The 22,088-nt window shown below is 48.7% G+C and overlaps 1 protein-coding gene across 2 annotated transcripts in view; it reads right to left on the reverse strand.

The window, feature by feature from the left end:
* LOC144780850 (putative N-acetylated-alpha-linked acidic dipeptidase) overlaps positions 1 to 22,088 on the reverse strand; it is a 375,697-nt gene that overhangs the window by 55,103 nt on the left and 298,506 nt on the right. For both annotated transcript variants that reach the window (XM_078659346.1, XM_078659347.1), the window contains exons 15-16: positions 21,715 to 21,967; positions 11,141 to 11,222 (exon numbers count right to left, since the gene is read on the reverse strand). In XM_078659346.1, the coding sequence (XP_078515472.1) occupies positions 11,141 to 11,222; positions 21,715 to 21,967 (335 nt within the window). The remainder of the gene's footprint in view (positions 1 to 11,140; positions 11,223 to 21,714; positions 21,968 to 22,088) is intronic.

A 22,088-nucleotide genomic window follows, 5' to 3' on the forward strand; every position in this document is an offset into this window, starting at 1 on the left:
TTTTTCATCTCTAAGAGTTCCATCTTTGTGATAGGGGTGTAAACAAACACTCGTTGCATTTCACCACCGTCTGTCTTAACTGGATGCACTTCTCGTAACGGATTCTGTCTGTCTATGTAAAACGGTTTACTTTCTGGGGGTGAGACATGAACAAAATGCGGGTTCAAAAACATACTATATTTGTGGCGCTGTTCTAGAATGACACTAATTAAATCGGTACCTAAACCTTTCCATTTATACTGGAGTAACTCGTTCAGGACATCATGTAACGGACCTGGATCAGAATGTTGACCCTCATACAATGTAATGAGGTGCTGAATCATATACATACCCGCCAGTCGCTGCTCGGCTGGGGGCATTTTCAGAAACATTTGTGCCACTATTTCGTCTGGAAAAGTGGTAGAATCAGTAGTCCATCGGACTGCTGATCGGACTAGTTCTTGTTCATGCATGGTACTTAACTCGCTATAACCGATTCGTGATTTCAGAATGTGATCGGTGGCTTGAAATACTTGTTCTAGAGAACCTTGTTCTGGTGCTGAATGGTGAAAAACTGGCTTGTGTTCTAGACGTAAATGGCGATCTGGGAATCTAGATTTTCCTACATACGCTATTCTGTCGGGATTCTCGTCCTCTACCTCTTCTGTAGAAGAGTCATTTTCTTTCTCGCTTACTTGTGCTGCTTTACGTTGATCGTGTAACCTTATTATTTCTTTACGAATTTTCTTGTACATACTCTCTATACTACCGATAGTCTTATGCTTACCCTCGGCTATATTATCACTCCACCTTGTCAGGACTTTCATTTCGGCTCGATCTTTGGTCGGATAATCTTGTTCCCTTATTAGACAATTAATCAGAAACTTTAATAGCATGAGCTGGACTTCAACTTTTCTTTGGCACATGATGTCACTAATACTTTCTGGATCATTCCCTGTACGGATGAAACGATATATTCTGTCTAGATCTTCTTTCATATCTGGTAGGGTAACTAGATACTCGGTCACCTTTCTTACGCGTAATGAATATAAAACCATACTATCCTCGCCTGGGACTGGATCATAGCCACATTCGTTAAGGGCTTTTCTTATTTCTGCAACAGACTGATATCTGGGCGTACGCTGTGACGCTTGTGCATGTAATTCGGCTAACGTTAAGCGCTTGTGTGGCGGCGGGGTTTGAGGAGGACCTCCCCCTGCGGCCCCTAAACTAGAGTCGTCTACTGATGCTCTTCGTCCTGGCAGAGTGGGAAATGGAAATGCAGACTGGACTTGTATGGCGGGCTGGACCGGGGGTACCGTAACAGGTACTCCGGTGTCTGGAGGAGCGGGAAGTGCCTGATTTACAGGGACTGGCGGAGTAGTAACAGGATTTGCATATTCTGGGACTGTGTCGTCCAAATAGGACGAGATGAAAATATCAGCTGCGGTCAGTTTGTGACGTAGCTTGGTCGGAACTAATGGTGGCGGAAAGTTACTGGATGCCTCCGGGGTCGCTTTTGGCAAGCCCTCGGCAAGAAGAGGATACATACCCTTAATAAGGGCATGCCTCTGTCTGTCTGACTGTTCGGTTTTAACTCGTTCACCAATCTCGATTAATTCCCTTTCTTGGGCTCGTTCCAAGGATTCTCTACTTAATTCTGACTTTCTGATTTCTTTTTCGGTTCTTTTATGAGATTCTTTGCGCCATAACTCGATGGCATCTTTCTGTGACTGTCTGGCTTTCTTTTTCCATAATGCTTCTTCTACTCTCATGATGCACTCGGCATCCCATGTGCCTGACACAGGCCATCTATACTTTTCCTCTAACTGTTTGGTATACTCGACCCATAAATCTAGATACAATATGGCGCTTATGCCATGCTTCTGATACATAAAATGACCTGGACTGTCCCTAGGCGGGACAGGAACTGCTGCTTCTAGCAGACCTTTTCTAGTTCTCAACTGACGCAGTTTTGAAAAGAGCGGCATGACTGGACTATAATCTGGACACAATACAATACATAATAAACACGATAACTACTTCACACTCATACCCAGCATCAAAGTACGTGAAGAACATTTAAAATAACAGTTCGAACAGAATACCACCTGGAATACGGAAAACAGAATACATGAATTTTCTCGAGAACAGAACTGACTAGAACAGAAACTAGATGCACTGCTGAAACAGTACGAAACTTACCGGTCTCATAAAGAGACACGTCAGGACCCGCATCCACCGAAGTGGACACTTCGTTTTGTGGGTCTGTGTACCACCAACCCACGGACCAGAGTCAATTAGATCGACCCTGTCTAGATACTACCCCAGTAATGGTACTCACCGGGCAGCAAGAACGGAAGGCCTCAGACTGGACGGGACTGCTTCGGCGCCGGACGGACGAACTTCGGACTTCTGTTACGGGTGGGCCTCCGGATACCTCGGACCTTGGACTCTCGGCTTGGGCTCTGGTCGGGACTCGCCGCGTTCCTCCACCGTTTCGTCTGGATGCTGGACCGCCTCCTCCGTCTCCTCCGTGGGCCTGAGGGATACTTGAAGCAGAAATATCTGCCGGTGCGCAGAAGAGTTCCGTCACGACTGCAGAGGGTCAGGGGGTCGGCGTGGCTTCACCGACGCGTGGGGAAAGGGCAAGTCCCTATTCGGGCGCCATTATGTGGTAAATAAATAAATAATACCTCTATTTTTGAATAAATAAATGAATAACAGATAGCTCAATAAATAAGAGTCAAGATTCGAGGTAGTAGGAGTTTTGCAGGTTTAATACAGCATAAGGACAGGAACAGGACAACCTGCACAGGAATAGGATGGCAGCGCTGCCGGGGGCAGGATCGGAATCGGCGTAATCGGCGTGCTCTATTTTAATAACAATACACGATCATATATACTAAAACAGTTGCATTACAATACATACGATAGGCGGAGCAGTGGGTGTGGTCAATAGCAGTCGCGAAAGATAAGGGTGAAAGTAGGTGTAACAGGGCGTATACATAGACATGTGATGCAGACGTAACAGAATATGTCATGAATGGGGCGGAAACATGGAGGGGGCTACCTAAGGAGCCGGGACCTCTGACCTGATGGTGCGCGCAAACTGGCAATGACGTGTTACTAGGAGAAGCTGGGGGCTTCGAACTCTGTGCTAGGAGCAGAGACTGAAGTCTGGAGAGTCAGGGCGACATGTACCTAAACAGTATCTAGTATCTGATGTTTAAAGAACATGTTGATAGAATCCAAAAGTTATCGGGGTAAAGGCTAACAGACTCTAAGACTAGAGCATGCATTATTCTACATGTAGTGCGTGATGAAGAATATTAAATGACCATTAAATGCAGTATTTCTCTTACATGGAGACGTAAAGGCTAGACAATGACGGAAACTATTGATGCAGTTCAGTAGCTTAGGAATGCAGAGAAGGAGGGCTGGACTGATAACTGGAATCATAACATACTCTTGGCAGACTCAGAGGCAGAGCTAGGCTGAGCCGGGCACTGCGAGGCAGGAAGTAAGTGAAGGGTCGAGGATACAGGTGGGGGCTGTATCGCTCCTCAGCGAGGCTTCAGGAGACAGGAGCTGAATCTGGTGTCCGGGCCCTTTTGAGGCCTAGAAACGGGGACTTTACAATGGAATAACGTGCACACTGAGAAACGTGGCAACGTAGCTTTACATAGGCCTGATATTCGTAGTATTCACGAGAACTGGAAACTGACATACTAGAGGTGGACACAACTGTAATTGCGTCTTTAATCAAACATGGGGAATACATATGCATATCAATCATGCACAGATAACATATGATGGAGGACGCGTAGGGACACAGAACATGGCAAAATTTACTTTTCCACAAAACATTAAATGAGAGAGTACCGGCACTTCTCACCACTGGTGCAGGACATTTAATGGGAGAGTACCAGCACTTCTCACCACTGGTGCAAAACATTTTATGGGAGAGTACCAGCACTTCTCAGCACTGGTGCAAAAGTTTAATGAGAGAGTACCGGCACTTCTCAGCACAGGTGCAAAGCGATGTAATGGGAGAGTACCAGCACTTCTCACCACTGGTGCAGAACATTTAATGGTAGAGTACCAGCACTTCTCACCACTGGTGCAGAACATTTAATGATAGAGTACCAGCACTTCTCACCACTGGTGCAGAACATTTAATGGGAGAGTACCTGCACTTCTCACCACTGGTGCAGAACATTTAATGGGAGAGTACCAGCACTTCTCACCCCTGGTCGGGGAGCGTGCAGTGGTGGAGGGGCTGGAAGGGTGCAGCGGTGGATGAAAGAGACGTGAGGTGGAGGGGCTGGGAGCGTGTGGTGGTGGATGAAAGAGACGTGAGATGGAGGGGCTGGGAGCGTGCACTGGTGGATGAAAGAGACGTGAGGCGGAGGGGCTGGGAGCATGCATAGGTGGATGAAAGAGATGTGAGGTGGAAGGGGTGGGAGCGTGTAGCGGTGTATGAAAGAGGCGTGAGGCGGAGGGGCTGGGAGCAAGCGGTGATGGATGAAAGAGACGTAAGGCAAAGGGACTGGGAGCATGCACTGGTGGATGAAAGAGACATGAGGTGGAGGGGCAGGGTGCGTGCGGTGGTAGATGAAAGAGACGTGAGGTGGAGGGGCAGGGTGCGTGCGGTGGTGGATGAAAGAGACGTGAGGTGGAGGAGTAGGGTGCGTGCGGTGGTGGATGAAAGAGACGTGAGGTGGAGGGGCAGGGTGCGTGCGGTGGTGGATGAAAGAGACGTTAGGTGGGGGGCTGGGAGCGTGCGGTGGTGGATGAAAGAGACATGAAGTGGAGGGGCTGGGAGCGTGCAGCAGTGATGAAAGAGACATGAGGTGGAGGGGCTGGAAGCGTGCAGCAGTGATGAAAGAGATGTGTGGTGGAGGGACTGGGAGTGTGCAGTGGTGGATGAAAGAGACGTGAGATGGAGGGGCTGGGAGCGTGCACTGGTGGATGAAAGAGACGTGAGGCGGAGGGGCTGGGAGCATGCATAGGTGGATGAAAGAGACGTGAGGTGGAAGGGGTGGGAGCGTGTAGCGGTGTATGAAAGAGACGTGAGGCGGAGGGGCTAGGAGCAAGCGGTGATGGATGAAAGAGACGTAAGGCAAAGGGACTGGGAGCATGCACTGGTGGATGAAAGAGACATGAGGTGGAGGGGCAGGGTGCGTGCAGCAGTGATGAAAGAGATGTGTGGTGGAGGGACTGGGAGTGTGCAGTGGTGGATGAATGAGAAGTAAGGTGGACGGGGCTGGGAGTGTGCGTTGGTGGATGAAAGAGACATGAGGTGGAGGGGCTGAGAGAGTGCATCGGTGGATGACATGAGGTGGGTGGCTGGGGTGTGCAGTGGTTTATGAAAGAGACGTGAGGTGGAGAGGCTGGAAGCGTGCGGTGGTGGATGAAAGAGAAGTAAGGTGGACGGGGCTGGGAGTGTGTGGCGGTGAATGAAAGAGACATGAAGTGGAGGGGCTGAGAGAGTGCATCGGTGGATGACATGAGGTGGGAGGCTGGGGCGTGCAGTAGTTTATGAAAGAGACGTGAGGTGGAGAGGCTGGGGCGTGCAGTGGTGGATGAAAGAGACGTGAGGTGGAGGGGCTGGAAGCGTGCAGCAGTGATGAAAGAGACGTGAGGTTAAGGGGCTGGGAGCGTGCAGCCAATTGCGATTCCTTAAATGCAATGTAGGAAGCACCCAAGTTGTGTGAATTTTGTCTTAAGGAATCGCAAATTACCACCAACTTGAGGTTCGTGGTAATTTGCCATTTCTTTGAAAAATAATTTTTTTTGCATTTTTCAAAGTGCCATGTGGCGCACATACATGCCCTTAGCGCATGTATGTGCGCCACATGTGCACACATGTTTATTTCAGGGGTGCAAAAGGGTGTCCTATTGACAACCTTGCACTTTTGAAATTGCATTCTCAATTTGCGATTCTCTAATTGGTAATCGCAAATTGAGAATGTCTTCCCATTCATTCCTATGGGCCTTCTAGCCCATAGGAATTAATGAGGAGGTATCCCTTATTTGCGAATCTCAATTTGCGATTCGCAAATAAGGAATAAGTGGGATTCGCAAAAAATGTTGCTAATCCTACCTACATTGATTTTGCGATTCTCTATTTGCTATTCTCTGAAAAACGCAATCTGAGAGTCACAAAACACAAATTACCTACATATGGCCCTTAGAGCTAGATGTAGGTAATTGTAATTTACCGATTCTAAAATACCAAATTTTACTGATTCAGTATTTTAGAATCGGTAAATGCAATGTAGGTAAATATTCGGTAAGTATTACCGAATCGGTACGATTCGGTATTTACCAAATCGGTATTTACCGATTCGGTAATTCCCATTCATTCCTATGGGCCTGGAGGGAAACATTCAAGGGTGGCAGGGTGTCACATTGACACCGTTTTGCACCCCTGAATAGTGCTTGTGTGCACATGTGGCACACATACATGCCCTTAAGGGCATGTATGTCTGTCACATGGCACAGTTGAAAATGCACAAATTTGCATTTTCAAAGGTATTCATTATTTAATAGGATTCGTTATTTAATATAAATAACGAATCCTTAAAGCACATGAGCACTCTTTAAAGTGCTTCCTACATGTCATTTGCAGATTCATTAAATACCGAATCGGTAAATAATGATTAGGTAAATACCAAATCGGTAAATACCGATTCGGTATTTACCGAATCATCCCCTACATAGGAAATGTCCCAATACCAGTCGGTAAGCATGAAATTTACAGAATTTCGGGTTTACCGACCGGTAATGGGCCACCTACACCTGGCCCTTAGTCTTTTGCCCTTCTTGTGACCTTTTGCCTTCTGTGCCACTCGTTTCCCCCTGTACTCTTGTGACCTTTTTGCCCTTTTTGTGACCTTGCTGCCCTCTGTTCCCTTAATTGTTGTGCCCTTTTGCCTTCTGTTTCCTTCGCCGCCCCTCATCGCCCCCGCCGCTGCATCCCCTGCTGCTCTGCCCCCCTGACTGCCCATTTGCTGCCCCCGCCTCCCATCTCCCAGCTGCTCCTCACTCCCACCTCCCCATACATGCCGGCCGCTGCACGATCACGCCGCTGGCATGTGGCAAGCCCGTCTGCGCCCGTCTGTGCCTGTACCGCGTCCAGCGCCAGAACCCCTGGCCCCCGCACTCACCATGACGACCGCTGCTGCCACTACAACGCCAGTACTCTGCAGGCTCTCAACCCCGGACGGACCCACAACTGCTTCAAGGCCGTCCCGAAACGCACACAAGGTCCCTTCACCTGCCGGAACTGCAGCTACACCAGCCACAGAGCTGACGAACCACCCGCCAAGAAAGACCTCAACCATCTCCGATGCATACTACTGAACATCCGCTCCGCACGCAAACATGCCGTCGAGCTCTGGTACCTGCTCAACACAACCTCCCCGGATGTCGCCTTCCTGACAGAGTCCTGGTTGAACAACTTCTCTGCACCCGATATCGCCATAGCCATCCCAGACGGCTACAATGCCACCCGCAGAGACCGCACCAACGGATTCGGAGGAGGAATCGCCATCGTCCACAAGAACAACATCAGGGTCTCGACTAGCACCGACGATGCGCTCAGCACCGCCGAACACATGCATTTCTAGATCCACACAGACCCCAACTCCACCCTCAGAGGCACCCTTGTCTACCGACCACCCGGAACCCGCCCCCAGTTCAGCGACTCCATCGCCGACTTCATCAGCACGCACGCCCTGACCTCCACCGAATACATCCTCCTCGGAGACCTGAACTTTCACTTTGAGAACAACAACGACAACAATTACACAACCCTGATCGATAACCTCACCAACCTCAGACTGGGACAACTCGTTACAACGTCCACCCACACTGCCGGCCACACGCTCGACCCTGTCTTCTCCTCAAGCCCGCACGTCTCTGTCAGCCACACCACAGAACTCCTCTGGACCGACCACCGCTGCATCCACTTCACCTTCCAGAAACCCACCACACACCACCGCACCCAACAGATCCCCCGCCGCCACTGAAGCATCTCACCGAAGACCAACTACATGCAAAGCCTACCCACTGAACCCTCCAACACCGACGTCGCTGCCCACAACCTCAGATGCTGGATTGAGTACTGCGCCAACACCCTTGCCCCGTGGAAGAAAAAGAAAACCCCCACAGAGACACCAGCAAGAGGGCCAGCTGGTTCACCGCAGAACTAGATTCCAAGTAAGCCTGTCGGAAACTAGAGAAGAAATGACACAGTGAACAAACTCCGGACAGCCACGCAGCACACAAGGACGCCGTCCGCAACCACCACCACCTCATCAGGGCTGCCGAGAAGACCTCCTTCAAAGACCACCTCGACAACAACGCATACGACAGCAAGCAGCTCTTCAACATTGTGAAGGAACTCGCCAACCCCACCTCCAACACGAACGACATCCCGCCATCGCAAGCCCTGTGCAACTCCCTCGCCACCTTCTTCCACGACAGATAGCTGACATCCACGTCAGCTTCAACACCCAGACAGCCCCAACAGACAGCAACACAACAGACCCTCTGCACAACATCGACCACGTCCCCTTGCTAGCCTAGAACAGTGTGAGCTTCGATGATACCATCAAGACCATGAGCACATTGCACTCCGGCTCTCCGGCAGACCCATTCCCGCACCACGTCTTCAACAAAGCAAGCCGATCCATCGCACCCCACCTACGCAACGTCATCAATCTCTCCCTTGAGACCGCGACCTTTGCAGAGAGCTGGAAACACGTCGAGATCAACGCCCTACTCAAAAAATTAAGGCAGACCCAAGAGACCTCAAGAACTTCCGACCCATCTCTCTGCTCCCCTTCCCGTCCAAGGTCATTGAGAAAATCGTTAACAGACAGCTAACCTGATACCTCGAAGAGAACAGAAGCATGGACCCTTCCGAGTCAGGGTTCTGCAGCAACCACAGCACCGAGACCACCCTCATTGCCGCCACCGACGACATCAGGGCCCTGCTAGACAACGGGGAGACTGCAGCACTCATCCTCCTAGACCTCTCCGCCGCCTTTGACACCGTCTGCCACCGCACACTACGCGCATGCCTCCACACCGCAGGGATCACGAGACAAGGCTCTGGAATGGACCACCTCCTTCCTCTGCGCCAGAACCCAGAGCATCTGCCTCACCCCGTTCTGTTTAAGGGTGGGCACAAAATCCGTTCCGCTTGCTGATTTTGCTGATTTTTGGCAATTTCAAGATCCGTGAATCGCGCGAAATTGCCAAAAATCCGCAAATCCGCACACCGGCGGAATTTTTTTTGTGTGCCTTTTTTTGCAGTAGAGGGTGGATTCTTCGTGGATAAATATATGCAGGCAGGATTCATTCTGGCACGATGCTCCTGTCACAAAAATTAAACCTCAACAGGAAGCACTTACAGATATAAATAAAGCAGGTGCCCAAGTTGAAGCTCAAATTCAGTCACGCATTATAATCAGCCCAAACAACTAGTGAGCATGGTCGAGGCTAGACAGGTGTGCTTCCTCCCCTTATCTACCGCCTACAATTGAATGTAATCCTTGATGGAGGTCTTGCATCCACAAGTTTCTCGAGCGCAATCCCTGTGTACTTCCAGTGACCAGGATGCTGCTTTCTCCTCATCTGGTGCTCTAATCGGTCTCTGACCCTTTGTAAACAAGAGGCATGTGTACTCGCATAGAAGCCCCGCCACACACACACACTAGTGTATGCATTGTTTCCCGCCCTTTCCTCACTATGGTGGACAGCTCACTCGAGGGACCTCGACGCCCAAACAACTAGTGAGAAGGGTCGAGGCTAGGCAGGTGTGCTTCCTCCCCATATCTACCACCTACAATTACGATGTAATCCTTGATGGAGGTCTTTGCATCCACGAGTTTCTTTAGCACAATCCCCGAGTACTCCCTGTGACCAGGAGGCTGCTTTCTCCTCATCTGGTGCTCTGATTGGTCTCTGACCCTTTGTAAACAAGAGGCATGTGAACTCGCATAGAAGCCCTGCCACACACACACTAGTGAATGCAACATTTTCCCACCCTTTCCTCACTATCATGGACAGCTCACTAGAGGGACCTCGGCGCCTTTCGGCGCGGTGGCAAAGTTACAGACACACGTGTCACAAAATAGCAAAAAATCAGCGAGTTCGCGGGAAAAGCCGTGAACTCACAGATTTTTTGCCTGGCCCTGCTTGCACACGTCGCCTAACAGTACGACCTCAACATAATCTCCTACACCGATGACACTCAACTGATCCTCTCCCTCACCAAGGACCCCATCATCGCCAAAGACAACCTCCATGAAGGAATGAAGGCTGTCGCCGACTGGATGAAGATCAGCCGTCTGAAGCTGAACTCGGACAAGACGGAGGTCCTCATCCTTGTCTCCAACCCGTCAGCCTGGGACGACTCCTGGTGGCCAAAGGCACTGGGGGCAGCCCCGACCCCCACTGACCACGCACGCAACCTGGGAATCAACCTCGACTCAACGCTCTCAATGACCAAGCAAGTCAACGCCGTCTCCTCCTCCTGCTTCAACTCCTTCCGCATGCTCCGCAAGATCTACAGATGGATCCCGACAGATACAAGAAAGACAGTCACCCAGGCTCTCGTCAGCAGCAGACTCGACTACAGAAACGCCTTCTACGCAGGAGCCCCGACCAAGCTCATCACTCGACTACAACTCATCCAAAACGCCTCGGCACGACTGAACCTCGATGTACCATGACACAGCCACCTCACCCCCCACCTGAGAAACCTGCACTGGCTCCCCGTCAACAAGAGGATATCCTTCAAGCTCCTCACCCACGCACACAAGGCACTCCACAAGACCGGCCCAGCCTACCTTAACAGACGGCTCTCCTTTTACACCCCCAACCATCAGCTAGGCTCCGCCGACCTCTCACTCGCCACCGTCCTGCGCATCCGAAGAACAACCACCTGCGGGAGATCCTTCTCCCACCTCGCCGCCAAGACATGGAACACCCTCCACTGAGCCTACCACTAAAGACCTGGCTGTTCGATCAGTAGCGGCCCCCACCTCCCCCCCAGCGCCTTGAGACCCTCGCGGGTATGTAGTGCCCTTATCAAATGACTGATTGATTGATTGATTACATATTAAGCTCTATTCGCACCTACTTCTTCATGTCGAGGCTTTCAATCTTCTTCTGCAGCGTCTCTGCCGCTGACCGGAAGTCAGCGTTGGCTCTTCGGACCCCATCTGGGAATCAGGAAACGAGAACCAGTCAGTGAGGTGCCTGTTTTCACGTGTACATGACCATATGCATGTCTGAGTCTGGAAATATGTATATGTAGATGTCTGTCAGTGGGTTCATGTGTGTGCATGTGTCCATGAGTGGCCTCGTGTGACGTGAGTCAGTCAATGTGGCACTGTGTTTGCGTCAGCAAGTGTGCATCCATGTGTGACATGCGCTCTGCATCCTCACTGCTGCAGTGAGCTTAGAATGGAACCTGCACACCTACAACAGTGAGCCAAGGGTACCCTCTGTACCCTCCCTACAGCTGTGAGCTAACTGTGACACCTGCATCTGAACCCTCCCCCCCCAGCAGTGAGCCAAGAGTGGCATTGGAGGCGAGAGGGAAAGGCAGTTGGAAAGCTCCTGCTATGATGTGCGCAGCAGGTGCAGTGACACATGGGCCCATTGTTTTTTTGGGGGCTGAAGCTCTCCAATTATGGATGTTTTTTTATTATTGACCCTACGTGCCGAGAGTCAGGCCTTGTTCTAAGGGTGGGCCGGGTGGGCCGGGTGGGCCCACAGAAACATGAGCCTTGGCCCTCACAGTGAATCTGCCTCCGATGCACAACAATAAAAAATGTTCTGATATCTGGTGATTTATGATTCTGCTGGAGAGCAATCATTTGTCTGTGGGTCATTTTTAAATGCAGATAAACTGAATTTTATGTGGATACCTCAGTGGGTTACTGCCTTTGTCACAGAGATCCTGTGTTACTTACAGTTCAGAAGTTACAATCCTAGGATAGGACAGTGACCTCTGACCTGTTATCAAAGAGCTGCAAACAACCTTAGCTTTTTTGTGTTGTTATATTGTTAGAACTTCTCCGGTCTTTCATTATTCTAAATCTGCTAAAAAGATTTTGTTTGGGCAGTCATACATTTTTACCAGTAACGCCAGCCCCCAACCACTGGAGTACTCTTTAAATCCTGAGATTTCTTTTCTCCAGCCAAAACCTCATAAAATAATTCTATAACAGGACCGGAGGCTTCGTATTATGCTTAAATTTAGCATTGCATATCAAACAACTACATTTCCCATGATGCAAACAACACATCACATTCTGTCATAGCCCATAAGAGCCAGTCAATACCGGATATCTTCCTCTTTCTTTGCTGCTCACGCAGCCAGTTAAGTGTTTTTACTTCTTGTCTTACACTTACTTGCTAATGTGGTTATCTGCACGCTGCTTGAGCGTTTCATGTTACGCGTTGTCTCGCTTGTTATTGCTGTGCTTTGCTCTTGTTTGCCTTGCAGCTTGCCTGTATTTCTATCTCGGCCAGCCACGACACCCCGCTGTTATCGGGGGTGTGCACGTGCCTTGCCGGTGCATCCCTGCGGGGACAGATGTGTTTTGACTAGCGAGAGCATCGCGCTACGGTCTACACTGCCCCGCGTCTCTCCCGCTAGGTCGGGAAGTGTGCGCTGCTCTCTCCGCTGCCAGCGGAGATCCCTGGCACAGGGCCATATTCAGTGTCATTTAAATCATCGGTACCGTCCCGCGGACGGTGGGCTCAATTTGCCTATTTTCAAGCGCAGAGGCCTCCCTCATTGGCCAGAAGCGCTGGGAGCAAACACTTTAACTTTTCCCCTAAGTTTCGATGTGTATGAAGAGGAAGTGGTTAATCCTTCCATAGAAGATAATATTGTTGAGGCCCTGGACGCCTCGTCCAGGACTCCCTCAACAAGGCCCTGGAGAAGACAGTCCCGGGAACTGTACAACAAGCGCTGGCAACTGCTTTAATACCTATCACTAAACAGTTGGAAAAATTCACCAAGCGCCATGGTTTCACTGCTCCTGCTGTCCCTAAGAAGGACGGGGCAACCTCTGGTTCTGAAGCTGAGTCCTGGCCTCATTCTTATACCTTTTTCTCACTGCCTGCCACTGACTCCAGTAAGTCCAAGGCTCAGGACACTGATACCGATACGGACACTACCTCTACTGACAGCCCTGACGAGTCTCCTCCTAGGAAGAAGACTAAGAAGTCCAAGAATGTGGAGCCTTCGCAACCTGTGTCCACCCCTTTACCTTCAATCCGGCCGACATTGTTCACTTGAGGTCTTCCGATTGGCTACCAGCGCCGGAGGTTGCTGCATATTTGCATGACAACCGCCGCAAAAGTTTCGACAAGGAGGTGAGCAATAGACTCCGGTCAGAGTGCCCTAGGCCGGATATCTCCGATAAGGTCGCAGAAACCCCTGACACAGACTCCAGCATGTTGACCTTTCTAAAAAAGTTCGCCAAAGTCCCTAAGAAGGGCATTGATCGTGCCTGGCGGGGGTGCCAGGACAAGCTCTTGGATGTTGTCGGTCCCCTGGCAAAAATCTTGGAGAAGGCCTTAGAGGTGCAGGAATCAGGTGCTGCGTAGGACCCTCATGTCTTGGCGGGTTGAACCCAGAGGGCGATATGCCTCTTGGGTAACGCTAAATGCGCCATATCCACAGAGCGCAGGAAGTCCCACCTTATGAGGATGGATTCCAATCTCACCGAGCTAGCAGCGGCGGAACCAGGCCCTCTGGCGGACGGCAACTTTTTCGGTGAGCCTTTTGTAAAAGACGTGGCCAAGTACGTGGGCACCTTCACAACTCTTGATAAAGCCCAGTCAGGGATCAAGAGAGTCTTTCAGGTTGGTGTTTTTAACAGGGCCGGACGAGGCCGGGGAGCTCGTTTGGCTGCCAAGTTTCCCAAGGCCCCAGAGAGGTGACTTTGGTCGGGGCAGAGGCGATTGGGATTCCACCCGTGGGGGAACGTTCTACCCTACCAGGCAACATTTCAACAAGAGACGTTTCAACAGGAGAGCATATCGTGGTGGCTTCCAGCCCTCAGAATCTTCAGGTGAGTGCTCCAGACACCTTCCCACTACCTTTGAGGGGTCGTATTCGATCCTTTTTTCACAATTAGGCTCACTTGTCTCAGGATGCTTGGATATTAGAAACTGTTCAGGGTTTTCATCCAGATTTCTTTCAGGTCCCCTCTCAGAGCAGACAGCCCAGGCAGCTGTCTTTTTCCCAAACAGAATGCACTTTTATAGATTCAGAAATCGAAGAATTGCTGCAGAAACACGCGATAGCACATTGTGACGAGGGCCCTCACGGTTTCTGCTGCAATATTTTTCTGGTTCAGAAGAGAGGCAGAGGTTACAGGTTGGTACTCAATTTGAAAGATTTCAATCCTTACATGGTGTACAAGCATTTCAAGATGGAGAGGTGTGGCGCCGCGGCCAGGGCGACTGATGTTGGGATCGGGGGCAGATTAGCCCAGCACCATGTGACTCTGGGCAATAGCTTGCTTAATCTTCCCAACGGCCCCCAGCGCCTAGAGACCCTTACGGGTGATTGTTAGCGCTTTACAAATGTGGATTATTATTATTATTATTATCTCTTGGCGGATGTTCTGAAACAGGGGGATTGGATGGTCCGTCTGGATTTGAAGGAGGCCTACCTATCAGTTCCGACATTTCCTCCACATCGAAGATTTCTGCAGTTCCATTGGAGAGACCGGTGGTACGAATATTTGGTCCTTCCTTTCGGACTTTCCTCGGCACCATGGTGTTTCACCAAACTGTTGAAGCCAGTGGTAGCCTACCTCAGAGAGTAGGGGATTCACATGATAGTGTATTTAGATGATATACTGATCATGGCACAGACGCCGGAAATGGCGGCTCAACATCTGCGCATGACCCTTGCTACACTGCAAAATCTCGGGTTTGTGGTCAACGAAGCCAAATCCATACTATGTCCATCACAGAAAATAGAGTTTCTGGGTTTTGTCATAAATTTTAAATAACAAAGCGAGAGAGTAAGGGTGCTGCCTAAATCTTAAATAACAAAGCGAGAGAGTAAGGGAATGTGCCAGACTGGCTCTCAAAAGAAATTACTTTGAGTTTGAAGGCCTTCTTACAGACGGGTGGGACATCCATGGGCAGTTCTTTTGCTCCGAGCATAGCGGGATTGTATGTTTACGATTTCGAGGAGAAGTACATCCTTGGTCAAACAAATCCCTATAGCTCAAACATCCTAATATGGCGCAGGTATATCGACGATGTGCTGACCATATGGAAAGGCACTGAGGACTCTTTGAATTCCTTCTTTAACTGGATAAATACTTGCGATGAACATCTACGCTTCACCTATGAAAAAAGTCCAGATACACTTGTGTTTCTTGATATAACAATCACGAAAACAGAAGGTAAACTAACAACTGTGACCCATCACAAGCCAACTGCAAAAAATAACCTGCTACGCTTCGAAAGCTTCCACCTGAGACCTTTGCGTGAAAACCTACCCTATGGCCAATATTTGAGGCTTCGTAGGAACTGCAGTGAACTTGCTGATTACAAGAACCAGGCAGAGGATCTCACCAAAAAACTGCAGAACCGGGGATATCCAAGAAAGATTCTCCAAAAGAGCCAAAAACGTGCGCGGAACCAACCACGTTCCGGTCTCTTAGAGCATACAAACAAAACAGCTGGAGAAATACCCCTGACATGTGTTACTACCTATAACACCATTTCCAATGACGTCTCCCGAATAATAAGGAAACATTGGAATATCCTAAATACTGGCAACCTAGAGTGGGAAAAACCCTTGTTCAGCTTCAAAAGGGCGCAGAGTATAAAGGATAGGGTGGTCAATACAAGACCAATAAAGACAACCCCCGAAAGGGAGACACAAACAACTCTATGGGATTTACCGAAAGTGACAGGCCACTTCAGATGTGGTACCTGTAGTGTCTGCCCCTTCACTAGGAACACAAAAACGCTGCAATTGGAACCAAATAAAACCTGGACTATCAGGAGTCATACAAATTGCAACAGTGAGAATGTTGTCTATATGCTGACATGCCCGTGTGACCTAAGATACGTGGGTATGACGAGCCGGAAAATAAAACTCCGGATAGGAGAACATAGAAGCACTATCAGGTGCCAAAAGACTAACACAAGACTCACTGAACATTTTCTTGCAAAAGGCCATACACCAGATGACTTGGAATGGACCATCATTGAGCAAGTCAAGCCAGGAACGAATCTGACTAAACGACTATTCGAAAAGGAGCAAAGATGGGTATACAGGTTGTCTACCCACAAGTCTGGCTTGAATGATAATATCCCGTGGAATAGTGTATTGGCATGAATCACTACCCACAAACAATATCATGATGTATCGAAATTTGCTCAAAACATCGAGTAAAATGTAGACTTCACAATTATACAGCTAATAAAGTCGACTTCTGACTCTGTTCGCTGATCCGTTATAAGTTACCCCTATTTTGTCCTAGTAATGAAGAAATGCCCTTCGAAAAACGATAAAAAAACGATTTCATATGAAATACGATTGGTCTCCATGGCAACGTAAACAAGAGACTCTCTCTGACTGCGTCTGCTAGATACCGATGACATCAACCGAAAGCGCCGCCCTCGGAGCTACCTGATTGGCCAATGGCAAAGTCACGTGACTACCCCACGTGATACGGCCACGCCTAACCAGGAAGCGCTCCAAACGGTACTTTACCGGCAGCCACAGTGAGCACCGGTTACTCCTCGGGGCACCACCAGCCGGAACCAAGTAGGTTTACCGCCTGATGAACAGAAGCAGCAAGTAAGTGATGCGCAACTGTTTTAATGAAGGAACAAGAGGTTCCTCGTATTTCTGAAATGGAAAGCCCGCGGGCAAGGCCACATGTTCAATTGGTCAGAACAACTAAAACCGGGCAAACTTTTCTTTTTCTTCTTTTTCTTCCTCTTTTCTACATAACGATTTTAAGGAGACGGACTCTTGCCGTCTTTGAAGTGCAGGTGCCCATGAAGCGGCAATACCGCAAAGAAGCGTAAGCAAAATACAATACTAGTCGCAATTCACCAAAAGCGACGTCACGACTGCCCACATATTCCAGCAGCCGTTCACTTCGTGATCACAAGTAGAGATCACTCACTCATAGCACGCCGATTATTTTTCACGAGCTATTCACTAAATGCCAGAACTAGGTCGACACCACTTCTTTGGCATTATTCGAGTAGCGACCAGCCACAGTCCTGTTATAGCACTGTAGCAATGTAACTAAAATAGATGAATCCCTCTGTTCCAAACTCAGGATTATCATCAACTATTGACTCGGTATGGCTGTGTATGTTAAATGTGACATATATGTATTGTCTACCCCTGTATGTGACCCCGTCCTGTTTGTTTTTGTTTCCCTGTTTTTACAGGTTTTTTCTTTGAACAAAAGAATAAGCACTTATTTTACACGAGTCCACAATTTGTGCACTCTAATCTGGACTAGGGCAGGACGCACCTTAGCGTGTGTGGACCACCCAGTTCAGTCACATGGTCCTGACGAAAACCAATGAATGAAATGATGGTTGAAACATGTAGACCCTTTAAAACTTATATTATTTATCACACCTCACATAGCACACTTAGCTATTTTTATCAAACACTAATTATACCACCGAAGCCTACCTAATTAGGCATAGGTGCAACACGTTTTTAATTAAGGGTTCAAGCACTCAAGAATAAATTACTTGCAGTGAGTAGTGTTGGCCCTTTTTAAATCACCTGTTTGATCGCCCTGTATATATAAAAGAAAAAAACGAACCAGCTCCACTGTAATCAGGTGTCGCAGCACACCCTATAGGCATTCGGCCTATGGGGTGGGACCCCGATGATGAAGCATGTCACCAACTAGGTTGGTGAGTGAGGGGTCTTCTATAAGGATATGCATTATCCGAAAACAGGCTGAGGCACATAGTGCTGAATTGAGCACCTTAGCCCCTATCCAGAGGAACGCATTTTCACGTTCTCTTTGTTTTTGAGTGGATACTCCTTTATTGTTTTTGTTTTGTCATAAATTCACACACTGCTCAGTTGAGTCTTCCCTGTTCAAAACTGCAAGACATACTGAAGGAGCTACGCTCTCTGTTGTCCAAACAGACAGTCTCCCTGAGAGCTATTGCCAGGATAGTGGGTCTCCTGGCGTCATCTGTTCAGGCGATCTTCCCATGGCCCCTTCACTATCGAGCCCTTCAAAGATTCAACATCTGCAGAAGGGTCTCTTGTACTCGGACCTGGTTCTTCTGTCATCAGAGGTCCGCCAGGAACTTCAGTGGTGGCTAGGCCATGTAGAAACGTGGAACGGTCGAGCCATTTTCGTCTCCCTTCCAGAGGTTATCATAGAATTCGACACTAGCCGCTGGGGCTGGGGGGCGGACTGCGGAAATATTTCTACCGGAGGACGATGGTCCATTCAAGAATTAGATCTCCACATCAAATGCCTAGAGCTGCTCTCCGGCTCCTTTGAGATCAGGACTCTCACTCAGGAAAGTCTCGTGTTGCATCCTGTTAAGGATGGACAACATACCGGCAGTTCGCTACATAAACAAATCAGGAGGCACAAGATCCTCCATGTTAGTAGAGATAGCGAAGGAATTCTGGCACTATTGCCTAAGTCACCAGATATCGGTCATAGCTGAATATATTCTAGGCCAGTCGAACGTGGTGGTGGATTGGCACTCGCGACATCTCAAGGACTACAGCGACTGGTAAGTCCAACCCCAGGTAGTTCAATGGTTACAGGTGATCTGGGGGCCATGCCAGATTGACCTCTTTGCGTACAGGTTGAATGGGCAAATGTTGTCAGCTGGAGACCGGATATGTTAGCTCTGGCGACGGATTCCTTCACTGAGGACTGGTCCCAGTCCCTGATAAAGTTCTTGCTTGCTTTTGAAAAACGCCTGAAAGTAATTTAATATTTTAAAATGTGTTATGTTTTAGGTTTATGTATTCTTAGATCTAAATTTTTTATATTTCCCTGTTTGGATTTTATTCTCGCAGTAACTTAATTTTCAATATTTCTCTTTAATACAACCTTATTTTTTAAACAGTGATTTGCGAAATGAATAGGAAATGTGTTATGGTTTTAATTAACTAAACAATGAAGATTAAAGATTGTAGAAAAGATTGCAGTCCCTGAACTATGCTTTTCCCTGTTCATTTTGATCCCTCAAGTGTATACACAGATAATGCGACAGAGGGCGGAAGTGATCTTGGTGACTCCCCTCTGGAAGTCTTAGCCTTGGTTCCCGAGTCTTTGGGAGGTGAGCTGCGACTTCCTCAGGAGGATTCCGGAATCCCCGACGATGCCCCAGGGCCCTCATGGAGAGATGCACCCGATGGTGATGTCGGGGCATCTGTCCCTGATGGCCTGCAGACTTTCCCGAGACGTTGGCAAATGCGACATTTTTCGGAGCAAGCTTCAGCCTTTATCAATCAAGCTTGGGCTCCATCCACAAGAAAGAGATACACTTCAGCCTGGAAGGGCTGGGTTCGTTGGTGCGTGGAACAACACGTGGATCCCGTGGGGGTGGGATTACCCTGCATTGTGAACTTTCTTTCTCTGAAAGCTTCCGCGGGATTGGCATATCGTTACGTTAATAATTTCAGTTCCGCTATTTCGGCGGGTCATTCTCAAATTGAAGGTAAACCTGTAGGCATGCACCCGCTCGTATGTAAGCTTCTGAAAGGTATTAGAGTAGCGAATCCGCCCAAACCTAAGTATACTTCCTTATGGGATGTCTCTCTAGTTCTTTCCCTGTTCAATCTTTTGGCCCCGAAATGACATGTTGAAAAGGAAACAACTCTTGGCCAAGTTGGCTATGCTTTTATGTCTTGCGGCATGTCGACGATCATCAGACGTCAAACCTTTGGACATTACAGGTAGAGTATATACCCCTGAGGGGGTCTCCTTTAATATTACTTCCAGGACCAAGACAATGTCTCGAAGTGTTGATTACCGTGCTTTTCCGAGTAATGCTAAACTTTGTGTAGTACACTGCCTTAAGGCCTATGAGGAATGTACAAAGTCTATTCGGCCTTCAGGTACAGTTCAGTTATTGATTGCTTTGCAGAAACCATACCTGTTACTGCGGCTACTATAGCTAGATGGTTGAAATATATTATGCAAGAGGCGGGTATTGACATCCAGATCTTTGGGGCGCACTCTGTTCGTGGTGCTATGGCCTCAAAAAGATTTATGTTAGGATCTACTCTTCAGGACATTATGCATTCTGCTGATTGGTCCTCAGAATCTACTTTCAAACAATGTTATAAACCGGTGTGTGATATTTCCTCTGTAGTGTTTCATCAGCGTTAAACTAGCATAATACGAAGCCTCCGGACCTGTAAGAGAATAAAAAATTAGCTAGCTATCGCGCCAAGAATTTTCAATTCTATTAAGGACACGGAGGCGAGGATTATCCCACCCGATTATATTACATGTATTGTAATGATTTTTCCCACCCATGACTTTATGTTCTGTTTAAGCAGAATTTACGGGCTCTATTTCTCATTCTTCCAGGTTCTGAGAAGAAGATGGACTAAATATGCTTCCTGTTGAGAAGAGGTTTCATTCCAGTTGGACGGTTCTTCCACTTTGAAGGAGGTTATTGTTGACCTTAAGTTATTTCATGGACGTTACTGTTCGAAGCAAAGAAAGAGGAGGATATCCGGTATTGACTGGCTCTTATGGGCTATGGCAGGATGTGATGTGTTGTTTGCATCATGGGAAATGTAGTTTCTTGATATACAATACTAAATTTCATTGGCTGCTGTGTGCAGCAATAAATGAAGGAGAAAGCATAATCCTCGCCTCCGTGTCCTTAATAGAATTTTTTATTGCCCATGAACCTGGATGACATATTCAAGCCTGAAAGGGAGTGCGCTGCAGAGTCCGTGGTCAGGTGGAGGTAGTCATGAAAGTAATGATGAGGGATTCCCCTGAAGGCTCGGACACAGGGAGCCCGAAGAGTGTCACTTGCCTGATACTCCCACCCCAGAAACCTGCTCTTCCCATCAAGGGGACATTACATGGGAAAAAACACCTTTTGAGAGTGATAACATTTAGAAAGAGATTTGGAAAAGAGTGTGTTTTACTGTGCCTTGTAAGACTAAGAAGAGATAAAAGAGGGCCCTGAAGCAGGCCTGGCTAGACATTTAGGAGACAAATCAGGCCTACAGTGGCCCACCCTAATGCACCTTTGGACCACACAAATAAAAATTGCTGGAGCCGGGCCTGCAGAGAGTCCACTCTAAGTTTTTGTATTAGGGCACGGGACACTCTTCCGTTTCTCCAGGTCCTGCTTGGGGGCAGAATGGCCGGTCTCACTCGCACCCGCCTCTCATCTTCTTTGAACCACTGCCCCAGCGGTGTAACGGAAAATGATGGCCCCCCTGCAGAATGTACAGAGGGGCCCCTGAGACTCCTATACCTCACTGATATTCATTGACGTGGGACTGAATTGGGGCCACGAAGGGTTGGGAGCCCAAGGATGAGTTGGGACACCTCTGCCCTACAGGGGCTGCAGGGGTCTGTGTTACACTCCCAGCTCTCACTAGTCTATCTGCAGCCCCCTCCGCCCCTCCCCCTCAACCTCCCCTCCTCCCTTTGACCCCTGACCCCATACCCAGAGTGATGTTCCGGCTCCTCAGCAGGGGTCCTTGGGTGCTCTCCACCTCAGCCACGATCCTCTCCAGGGTGGTCGCATACTCCAGACAGTCCAGCCTCAGGATGACTCTATCCGCCAGCACCAGGGCCATCTCGCCCCACATCCGGGCCATGGCCTGGTGGTACTTAAAGCCCCTGTCCATCAGGCGCGCGACCAGGTCGTACGTCTCATACACCGAGTGGTACAAGGGGTAGGAGTCGATGGAGTAACTCTGAGAGAAGCAGAAAAGAGACAGAGCTTTTCAGCAGCAGCCACATTGCATAGCGCCGTGAAGACAATCCAATATAAGAATACATGTAGACAATAAATCAGAAACTGCTAGAGCGGCCATA

This window comes from Lissotriton helveticus, chromosome 9 (assembly GCF_964261635.1).
Source record: "Lissotriton helveticus chromosome 9, aLisHel1.1, whole genome shotgun sequence".
In the NCBI taxonomy this organism is placed as follows: Eukaryota; Metazoa; Chordata; class Amphibia; order Caudata; family Salamandridae; genus Lissotriton; species Lissotriton helveticus.